At 42.1% G+C, this 10,933-nt stretch overlaps 2 protein-coding genes and 1 long non-coding RNA gene across 5 annotated transcripts in view; 1 reads left to right on the top strand and 2 right to left on the bottom strand.

Annotated features, from left to right (window-relative positions):
- Positions 1 to 6,340, top strand: trmt5 (tRNA methyltransferase 5). Of its 3 annotated transcripts, XM_061843030.1 has the most exons (6): positions 1 to 144; positions 266 to 596; positions 684 to 852; positions 2,618 to 2,742; positions 3,788 to 4,427; positions 6,204 to 6,340. In XM_061843030.1, the coding sequence occupies exons 1-6, from the start codon at positions 137 to 139 to the stop codon at positions 6,260 to 6,262; spliced, it is 1,332 nt and encodes a 443-aa protein (XP_061699014.1). In that variant the 5' UTR covers positions 1 to 136; the 3' UTR covers positions 6,263 to 6,340. The 3 variants fall into 3 exon arrangements, with proteins under 3 accessions (XP_061699014.1, XP_061699013.1, XP_061699015.1); XM_061843029.1 differs by having other exon boundaries at positions 266 to 852; XM_061843031.1 differs by having other exon boundaries at positions 104 to 189; positions 266 to 852.
- On the bottom strand, positions 2,858 to 3,776 carry LOC133512937 (uncharacterized). The gene is made up of 2 exons (XR_009798342.1): positions 3,148 to 3,776; positions 2,858 to 3,056 (listed from the first exon to the last, which is right to left on the bottom strand). It is a non-coding gene; the product is annotated as an uncharacterized LOC133512937 (long non-coding RNA).
- A 1,909-nt stretch (positions 6,341 to 8,249) lies between the features above and the next one.
- Positions 8,250 to 10,933, bottom strand: part of mnat1 (MNAT1 component of CDK activating kinase) — a 44,488-nt gene continuing 41,804 nt past the window's right edge. The window contains exon 8 of the mRNA XM_061843036.1: positions 8,250 to 8,389. Within this exon, the coding sequence (XP_061699020.1) occupies positions 8,269 to 8,389 (121 nt within the window). The 3' untranslated portion in view covers positions 8,250 to 8,268. The remainder of the gene's footprint in view (positions 8,390 to 10,933) is intronic.

The following is a 10,933-nucleotide window of genomic DNA, read 5'->3' as shown; positions in this document are numbered from 1 at the left end:
TATGACGTTATAAGCATTGACCAATTAGACGCACGTTCTTTGCACTGACGCCCAATCAAACGGGAGGACAATTCCGGCACGAGTGACGTATTAGAGGTAGCATGCCTGTCTGTCGCTGTAGGTGCTACAGTGTAGGATGTTGAGGTAAGCGTTGAATGTGAAGTTCCGTGGCGTTTAACCGATAAAATGGTACATACCGATTTCTTTTAAATCAGGTAAACGTACAATGCATGCTGTTTTTAATTCGCTGGACATTTCTCAACAGGCTCCTCGGAAGAATCTTTACGTCTGTACGAATACGAAACAACGCGAACGTTTCCGCTGGACCCCAGAATCTCACTTACGCAAACTACCTCTGTACTAACTTTGCACTGAAGCCGCAAATGGAGTCCAACCTGTACCGGGCGCCCCCACAGGTCCGCGGTATGACTCTTCTTGACAAAGAGGCCTTCGCGCAAACCGTCACGGTCCCAGCTCTACGGGTGCCCACGCGGTTCCTCAACAAAGTGATGAAGAGCCTAAAAAAGTCTACCATCCAGCGCCCTGGGGTGCCAAGAGTGGTCCAGGACAATGAGGAGAGTCCTGACTTTAGGCTGGTGCTGTTAGATCCTCACAGAGTGTCCTCATTGAGTTCCTTTACTGAGGATGAAGCAGAAGCGCTGAGGTCATTTGATGTTTGTCAGGAGCTGCAGCATTATGAGCTGAGATTGACCTACAACAACCTGAAAAGTGAGGAGGTGCTGGAGGCTGTCCTACCTCAGGGACAGGATGTGACATCTGCGTTCAGCCGAGTGGGACACATCGCACACATGAACCTCAGGGACCACCAGCTCCCATACAGGAACCTCATTGGTGAGGATCAGTGGTGACCTACAGGTTTGCGACCTCTCGCCTTTAGTGGCAATGTAGCCAATTTAATCCACCTCAAAATACCACCATTTAGCAATTCAAGAAACCATCAATACTACACAAAAATGCAAAAAAAACCCCAAAACTGTGCATTATATGAAGCACTTCAGAATCAATTTCTATGTGTCCATCCATCCTAAATTTTCGATACCATTTATCCTCACGATAGGCCCAGGTATACTGGAGCAGCTGACTTTGCCCGAGAGGCAGAGTACACCCTGGATTGGCCCATCGCAGGGCACATACAGGTACATACATATCAATAGAATAGAATCATGTCAGAAGCAGAAATTAGGCAGAAGAAAAAGGTGAATTCATATTATTGCAATGCACTCACTAGACAGTGAAATATTGCATGATTTCTTTTTTGAATATGCAATTTTAATTTTGCTTACAGTAAATGAAAATCCCAAATTCACCACCTTTAGAAACACTACAATATTATGTAATAAACAATTAAGAAACAATGGAAATGATTATTAATGTAGAAATTGGGCTGGAATTTGCGCTCTAAAATTATTTTTACCAAGAATGAATCAATGAAAAGTATTGAAATAATTTTTTGAACATATTCTAATGTATTGAGCTGTACATGTGTAGACAAACAAACCTTTGGACTCACATTGAAAACCTTAATCTAATTCATATGCATGTTTTTGGGAATGTGGGAGGAAGCTGGAGTACTTGCAGAAAACCCCCAAGCGTGGGGAGAAAAAACAAAGTTGACGAAGTATAAATACATCATTCTAACCAGAGATGGTGATTATTAAACGTTTATATGTGCAAATTTCGATGGGTGCGTTTTGCTAGTTGCCTCTGGCTTGCCCTTACCAACCAACCTGAGGATGGAAAAATGTTGACGTTGATGTGGGCTTAATTTGAAATCTGATCACTTGAAGTCCTTTTACTAACATAGTTTAAATTACATTGGCCAGGACTACTGATTCTGAAGGACCTGGACAGATTACATTCACATGGCACCTACATACAGGCTGAAATGTCATAGTAAAAAAAAAAAATCCTCCACATACATAACTGTATATTGTTACCAGTACAGCCAAGAGAAATGATTTTCGGGAATACTGTACACTGATACAATTTAATGGAACACATTTGAATTTTGGCAGCATGGTAGTGACTGGTTAGCACATCTGCCTCACATTGCAAAAGACATGGGTTCAAATCCAGTCTCACCGGTGTACAGTTTGCATCTCTCTGTGCCTGTGTTGGTTAGTTTTCTCCAGGTACTCCGGTTTCCTCCCACATCCCAAAGTATTGAAGACTCAAAATTATACGGAGATGTTAATGTGTCAATGGTTGTTTGTTGATTTGTGCCCTGGCATTGGCTGGCAATTTCAGGGTGCATCCCGCCTCTCGCCTGTGAGCTGGGATAGGCTCTAGCATACCTCTGATTGTGGTGAGGATAAGCCGTGCAGAAAATAGATTGATATTAGAATTTGGGTTGTGAATGTAGGTCAGTGCATCTGATCGGGATTAGATCAGCAGAGCAGGCCATGCTGGTCACTGGATGAGACAAAACTTTTAAGCATCTACAAAGCAAAGATTCTAGAAACTAATAAATGTTCTTTTACTGTGTGTTTAATGCAATGTCTATTGTGTTTAGACATAGTCTAACCTAACCTACTGGGATGTTATGACCTGCAAAGAAAAACATTGAGCAGTTGGTTCTCTGACCCTCCCATTGTAGGTAGAGTGATCATGGACAAGAACCCGGGTGTCACATGTGTGGTCAATAAGACAAATGTTATCGACTCAACGTATCGTAACTTCAAGATGGAGGTACTGGCTGGAGAGGAGAACATGGTCGCCAAAGTAAGTAACCTCTCAGGGCAGGTCAACATTTATCATTTTCAACTATCATCAGTGTATATATGAAAATGAGCAAACCAGTCAAACAAACAAAAAAGAGGGAGGAGCGTAGTAAAGGTATGCTTCAATTTTTTTTAATCACAAGTGTGAAAATAAAAATTTAAAAAAATGATTAAAATAAAAACATCAAGATACAGTACAGTACATGGCTTTGTTCCTATAGCGACATCTATCCATATTGTGTACCACTTATTGTCATTCGGGTCGCGGATGAGCTGGAATCCATCCCAGCTAGTCACCAGCCAATTAGAGGGCAACTGCAGGCAAACAACAATTTAGACTTGGGACTGTGAGAAATTTAGATTCTTCACTCTCCACACATGAAAGCTGAGGATTCAAACAAATCACCTCTTGACTATGAAGCAGATGGTGAAACCACTCTTTCAACGTGCTGGCTGTGGGTGAATGTAGTTCATGCAATAAAATTAAATAAAAAAAAATTACTTGTACATGATCAAATATATTAACTTATATGAACATTAAAATCAAGCCATAATATGTTTGGAAGCTAGTTGAACATTGTACTGATACTTGTTGAACGGAGCTCTAGTGAGCTTTGTCAAACTCTTGTGTAGTATACTACGCGTCAAGTCTCATCTTAATGGATTTTTTTGTATGGTTTTCTAAATTGTACCACCTTTGTCGGTTTTTGAGTTTTTGAAGCGCCTTTATAAATGTGTATGTTGTAAACGTGCACTATTTTGGGTAGCACGGCGGAAGAGTCGTTAACACATCTGGGTTACAGCCCAGAGGCTCGGCATTCGAATCTTGGCTCAAGCCTGTAAGTTCTCACCATGTTTGTGTGGGGTTTATTCAGGTACACCAGCTTCCTTCCACACTTCAAAAACATGGCTGTTAAGTGCAATGAAATTTGTTCATTCGTGTGTGAAAGTTTGTCTGTATTAACCAAATAAGTGCAGTAGAAAATGGACATTTGTCTCACTTGACCACAATGTAAGCTCATGCACATCTTGTGTCTGTTTGCTAGGTGAAAGAGAACGGGATGACGTACGAGTTTGACTTCTCTCGCGTGTACTGGAATCCGAGGCTGAGCACAGAGCACCAGCGCGTGGTAGAGCTCGTCAAGAGCGGCGACACCGTGTTTGATGTCTTCGCAGGCGTGGGACCCTTTGCGATCCCAGCGGCCCGCTTGGGGGCCACTGTGTTTGCCAACGACCTCAACCCGGAGTCCTACAGGTGGTTGCAACACAACAGCAGGGTGAACAAGGTGGAAGGCAAAGTGAAAACCTTCAACCTGGATGGCCGAGCGTTCATCCGAGGTCCGCTCAAGCAAGAACTTCTCGGACTGTTGAAAGGAAAAGGCGCCACGCACGTGGTCATGAACCTGCCTGCTTTGGCTCTGGAGTTCTTGGATGCCTATAGAGGCCTTCTGCACCAGGAGGCTCCCTGCGACGACAACCTCCCCACAGTACATTGCTACGGCTTCTCCAAAGACGACAACCCAGAGAGGGACATGATGGAGAGGGCGTCTCTTACCCTGGGTTTCCCTTTGGAGGACCGCTGCTCGGTACATTTTGTCCGCAATGTGGCGCCCAACAAAGATATGATGTGTGTGAGCTTCACCCTCCCTAAAGACGTCCTCTTCGGCCAGCATGAAGAACAGACAGGTAAGAAGTACTTAACTGACAAAAATAGTTAGGGATGTACGATAACTGTCTGGACTGATAAATATCAGACCTGTATCGTTGGCAAAAAAAAATGATATCACACCGGGTTAGGTTCAATATTTGGGGAAAAAAAAGGACCAATAATGAGCTAGTGTGACAGTCTGAGTGCTCCTGGTGCTGGAAAGTTACTTTGTGAGTAATGTGGATGCGGGTATAGTTTGTAAACTTCCAGCCATTCTGAAACATCCCCATCCATGCTTCAACATGTGCCATTTGATAACTTGTCGCCGAGTTTTTAGGTTCACTATGGACTTCTCAGAAAGACGAACACAGTGAACATACATATATGTGTCTATCTTTTTTTCATCAACTTTTGTTTTAAGGTTAGGTTATGGTTAGGTTGTAATGTATGTTAGCTCCCTATGTAGAAAAAGGGGAAATATGAGACTAGGAGATTTACCAGTAAGCATCTGCTACGTACCCAGAGTTCCCCTGTTAGTAACGCATGCGCATTCATCACAAGGAGACTTTTCCGCACGGGGGAGCGCTCAGACTGTCACACCGGCTTAGTGGGTGGCTTCTGCAGGTGCTCTTGCGCTGATTTGTGACAGGCCAAAATTCTTTGCCTACAACATCAAACATACACCATTTCCAAAGTCAATTGCCATATAATCATCAGAACTTGCTAAAATTGCGATCATCCAGTGACGAAACGTGCAACTGCTTTGTTCCCTCGTATATAAATTTTGGTTCCAAGTTTCGATGCCGACAGTCTGTCCCACCCTGAAGAAGTGGCCAAAACCAACAAAGCAGCATGTGTACAAAGATATGCTTGTGCCTGACGGTGGTGGGGGCGGACTCTTTAAGATATTATCTTCATTAAATAACCAGTCGCCTCAGTGCAACTCTTGGAATAAGATATAGTGCAAAGGAGGCTTTTACAATGAGTAGCTTCTGACATTATCCTTACCATGCCAAGCCTCAAAATAGATAACGCAGATCTTTAGGGAAGTGAAATCTCAGTCAATTGGGTGAGTGAAGCCATAAATTATGGTACATCTATCCAAACATTGAGACAGCTAACAACAAGGTAAATGGTTGGTTGTACCCTTGGACTGGCAGTTTTTAGCATGTATTTTAGTCTTCAAACCAACAGACCAACCAATGGAGATCCCTAAAAATAACGCAGAATTCTGGGATTCATATTATATATGGGGAAAAAACAATTTTAAGTGTTAGAGTTGTCAAATTCCGCTGTTATAAAGTTAATAATGCTCACTTTAGACGAGTTTATAGGTATTAATTGTACTGGGTGTGTGGACAAAAAAAGCATCTTTTCAAGAAATAAAATCCATCAGTTTTTCTGAGCCGCTCATCCTCACAAGGGTCACAGGAGTGCTGGACCCTATCCCAGCTGTCTTCGGGCAGGAGGCAGGGTTCACCCTGAACTGGTTGCCAGCCAATCGCAGGTCACACGGAGACAGACAACAGTTCCACTCACAATCACACCTAGGGGCAATTTCGAGTGTCCAATGAATACATGTTTTTGGGATGAAAACGGAGTGAGCGGAGATAATCCACATTGGCGTGGGGGGAACATGCAAACTCCAAACAGGGGGAGGCCGGGATTTGAACCTGTGTGCTGCACCTGTGTGTTCAAAGTTTAAGGACACCGTGTTATTTTGACATGCTTCTAATATGTTGGTCAATGTATACAAATGATTAAATTGTACTGACTGTTTTTTGTTTGTTTGTTTTACCTTCAATTATGCTCAGAATCTTCAGAGGAACCAACCCCGAAGCGGCAGAAGTGCAAAACAGCAGAAGAATCATGAAAGAGAATTCAATCACAGCTTGATGTCAATGTAAATGGCAACTTGAGGAAATGTTTTAGTTAAAAATGTTTTTTGTTTGTTTGTGATCATACACTCACCAGACACTTCATTTGTACTACCAGCAGAACAGTTGAAGAGAAGTTGAATCTAAAATTCTGAGTGGTATTACCTGAGAAAAGATGTCATCGTATTTGGCAGTGGTGTAGTTTGGTGGTACCACACTTCATTATCCTGAGGTGGTTGTAATATTTTGAGTTTATTTTTAATTGACTGCCTCTTTTAAAGTTCCAATCCAAAGTCAATATCAATGCCAGCTAAAATTTTGGCTACACCTCTTCCGTTGGAGTAGAACTTCCTACTACTACACAAGCTAATACTGTAACTTCCAGAACTTACAAGATTTTTCCTTTTTAAATACATTTCCTTTATGACAGGCAGACGGACTAATCATGATTTATTCACTGGAACTATAAAAGTACCCCCCCTACACACTCATATATACATACAGTGAAGAAAATAAGTCTTTGAACACCCTGATATATTGCAAGTTCTCCCCCTTAGAAATCATGGAGGGGTCTGAAATTTTCATTGTAGGTGCATGTCCACTGTGAGAGAGATAATCTAAAAAGAAAAATCCAGAAATCACAATGTATGATTTTTTTTTTTTAATGATTTATTTGTTTGATACTGCTGCAAATAAGTATTTGAACACCTGTCTATCAGCTAGAATTCTGACCCTCAAAGACCTGTTAGTCCACCTTTCAAAGTCCACCTCCACTCCATGTATTATCCTGAATCAGGTGCACATGTGTGAGGTCGTTAGCTGCATAAAGACACCTGTCCACCCCATACAATCAGTAAGACTCAAACTTGTAACACGGCCAAGACTAAAGAGCTGTCCAAAGACACCAGAGACAAAATTGTACAACTCCACTGGGCTGGAAAGGGCTACGGAGAAATTGCCAAGCAACTGGGTAAAAAAAAGGTCCACTGTTGGAACAATCATTAGAAAATGGAAGAAGCTAAACATGACGGCCAATGCAATGCAAGATATCACCTCGTGGGGTCTCAATAATCCTTTGAAAGATGAGGAATCAGCCCAGGACTACACGACAGGATTTTGTCAATGACCTGAAAAAAGATGGGACCACTGTTTCCAAGGCGACTGTTGGTACTACATTAAGAGGTCATAGTTTGGAATCATGCATGGCACAGAAGGTTCCCCTGCATAAACCAGCACATGTCAAGGCCTGTCTTAAGTTTGCCAATGACCATTTGGAGGATACAGAGGAGTCATGGGAGAACGTTTTGTGGTCAGATGAGACCAAAATGGAACTTTTTGGTCATAATTTCACCAACCGTGTTTGGAGGAAGACTAATGATGAGTTCGATCCCAAGAACACCATCCCTACTGTGAAGCAAGGGGGTGGTAGCATCATGCTTTGGGGGTGTTTTTCTGCACATGGGACAGGACGACTGCACTGTATTAAAGAGTATGACTGCGGCCATGTATTGTGAGATTTTGGGGAACAACCTCTTTCTCTCAGTCAGAGCATTGAAGATGGGTTGTGGCTGGGTCTTTCAACATGACAATGACCCGCAGCACACAGCCAGGAAACCCAAGGAGTGGCTCCATAAGAAGCATATTAGGGTTCTGGCGTGGCCTAGCCAGTCTCTCTACCTAAACCCAATAGAATATCTTTGGAGGGAGCTGAAACTCCATGTTTCACAGCGACAGCCCAGAAACCTGTCTTATCTAGAAAAGATCTGTGTGGAGGAGTGGGCCAAAATCTCTCCTGCACTGTGTGCAAACCTGGTGAACAACTGCAAGAAACGTTTGACCTCTGTAATTGCTAACAAAAGCCACTCTACCAAATATTAACATTGGTTTTCTCAGGTGTTGAAATACTTATTTTCTTGACTATATATTATAAAAACACCACAACAGTTTTGTCTGCTTCAGTGAAGTATTTATAGTCCGTAAAGTTGTGTCTCCGGGTTTGGGTTCAGCCAATCTGGGGAAAGAGGCCACTGAACGCATCTTGGATGGCTCGATGACACGCCAAAGCCGAGCTGTATCCTCCAGCTGTGTCCTGAGGCATGGAGGCCCGCACGTGGTTCAAGTATCTGTAAAAACACAGAAAGCCCCCTCCTTGTCAGTGACGTCATGGAGATATTTTTTAAAATAATGACGCCATCTGACAGACTTGAGCTCTGCTTTCAAGAGCAGAGCAACTTGAGTGTTAGTTTATCCGTCATTAAATCCATGGTTATTTTTTTCTAGCCCTCTTCGCTCTTCTGATGAGATCGACGCAGACACACGTTAGCACTGGGAACACCTTGTGCCCAAAAGCCTCAGCAACACGGCACTATTAAAGTATTAGAGGTGTCTCTCTTTTATTTTAAGTACTTACAGATGTAGCCTGCCAAAGTCTCTCAGGTTTTAAGGAGCCCTCAAAGTCAAGTGTTTATTTTCATGCAGTCATTCAAAAAAAGTTCACAGCGCGCAACACCATCAGGACTTGTTTTGGAGAGAGAGAGCGCGAGAGAAGTGCACTAGCGACTAAGGGTACTTTAAAATTCCTTTTTTTTTTTGAATACTTAGAAAGTTTTACATAAGCAAACAAATACCCTTCATCAGCATATTGTACAGTGTGCTAGAAATGAACAAGAGTGATGTTTCCTAAACTTTATAGACAAGCACATATTTTAGAGAAATCCCAGTGTACAGCCAAACAAAAAGTAAAAATGATAAGGTATACTGAAGTAATGATACATAAGTTACATATACCATCTGCCATCTAGTGGAAGATTATTTACCGTGCCTTTCATTAATATGCGTATTATCTTCAATCATGTACACCGTAGACAGACGTACTGTACTTAGATTATATGGCTTGAAGAAAAAAAAAACTTTTCTATTGTCGTGCAAAAAGAATTTTTAGACCAAATTTAGTAAATGTAGATAATTTCCCTTGGCACACCCAGTGATCTCTTCCAAAATTATTGGGAATCATTGCATTAGAACAGAATAAAAGTGGAAGTTTTACACAAAAACTGCCCTAAATGAATAGTGTTGGGAATTACTAAAATCATTTTCACCATTCTGAAATGGTTGCTACAGGTGTTGAAGCTCTTTACGCAAAATTGTATTTTAAAAGCGAAAGGCACCCATTTTTTTTTTTTTTGGGAGGGGGGGGGGTTTCAGTGTGCATAATTACTAATTCAATGTCTCAATAGAGCCAGATCCAATGTTCTAATTTATGCTTAGTTAGAATTTTGTGCATTGTTCTACATGCCTTTTTTTTTTTTTTTTTTTTTTTTTTTTTTTTAAATGGTGCAATTATATTTTTTCATTTTATTTTTTAGGGGGGAGGGGGTTTTGAATTATTTTTTCATTGTGTTTAAAAGGAAGAAACCTAAAGTGGGGGGAAAACTGTCTATGGTATGAATAACTGTTTACTTAAATTATTCCAATAAATGTGAAAAAAAATTCTGAATAAAAATATATACTCTAAAAGTGCCTCCTCCTTGATAAACACTTAAACTCTGATAGATGCCTGTGTAAATAATCGTTCATGACCATTTGAGGAAATGCGTTAAAAAAGGTCTTGTCTGAATGGTACCGAGGACAACGTTGCCTTGTTCAAAGTGTAACATTCACACTTCATTCAGCATCAGCACAGACACAACTAAAGCCATCAGAGGAGTGACTGCGTGGCTTCTGGTCCTGTAAGTGCACGAAACTTCAAAGTGAGACGGAAATCAAGAGCCAGACGGTCCTCTGATTTCTGTAGCCATTCAAGCTGCTTTACAGAGTAACCCAACACCTGTGTAATGTAGGTACCGTATGTATGTCTCGGAAAGTACACAGCAAAAAAGGTCAGAGGTTGATGTCTTCTGCACTTGATGCTGAATGCAAAGAGCACAGAAACACAATAAGCATCATTGCTAGCGTGTAGACTCGCAAACATTTAGTCATACGTCGCGACCTTGCCAGGGCCCGCGACTGAGTGCTGAAAGTGAGACGAAGGGCAGCGAGGGGATGTCAATGCGCAAGAAGACCACTCATCAACCACTAAAGGAACAACACCCGAGTTCAAAAGAAGAAGACCAATGATTAATAATAACTTCATTAGCTGCGAGCTGCTGTAGTCTGTCCTTCAGAGCACTTGAGGGAGGCCTTCTCAGATGGCTTCCTGCATCCGATGAGTGCTGCCTATTGATTATATTGTGCTGGGCTGTTTTAATGGTGAAAAAAGTGGGCTATTTACAGCCTGGCTAAGTCTGCTCTTCCTGCTAATCTAATCCCCAAGCTAATCATGTGGTCATTCCTTCCAAGAAAGCTGAGAGCTCTGTGTAACTTTATACCGGTCTGCCCCTAAGGAGAGAGCAAGAGAGCAGAAAGAGAACGTGCAGGTGGGGGGGAGGCGGGTGTCTTAGTGTGTGTATATGCGAGTCTGTGAGAGAGGGTTTAGGAAGTTGAGGCAGGAGAAGGGGGCTGGGGGTGGCACTACGTGTTAAAATCACCTTTGGGTATCATCATGACAAAGCTCTTCTCTTAAACCAACCCCGGTGGCCTCTGCTCACCCCTTGCACCCCACGTTAGTTCAGTTCTGCTCCATTAAGTCAGCGCCTCTATCTCCCAGTGAGCTCAAACAGCATCCAAGT

This window comes from Syngnathoides biaculeatus, chromosome 15 (assembly GCF_019802595.1).
Source record: "Syngnathoides biaculeatus isolate LvHL_M chromosome 15, ASM1980259v1, whole genome shotgun sequence".
Classification (NCBI taxonomy): domain Eukaryota; kingdom Metazoa; phylum Chordata; class Actinopteri; order Syngnathiformes; family Syngnathidae; genus Syngnathoides; species Syngnathoides biaculeatus.
This window is presented reverse-complemented; position numbering and strand designations above follow the sequence as displayed.

Excerpts from the sequence above, each read along its gene's own strand:
- trmt5 (XM_061843029.1), top strand. Across the intron at positions 853-2,617 it reads CCCATACAGGAACCTCATTG|GTAGAGTGATCATGGACAAG; the intron begins GTGAGGATCAGT and ends CTCCCATTGTAG. Across the intron at positions 2,743-3,787 it reads AGGAGAACATGGTCGCCAAA|GTGAAAGAGAACGGGATGAC; the intron begins GTAAGTAACCTC and ends TCTGTTTGCTAG.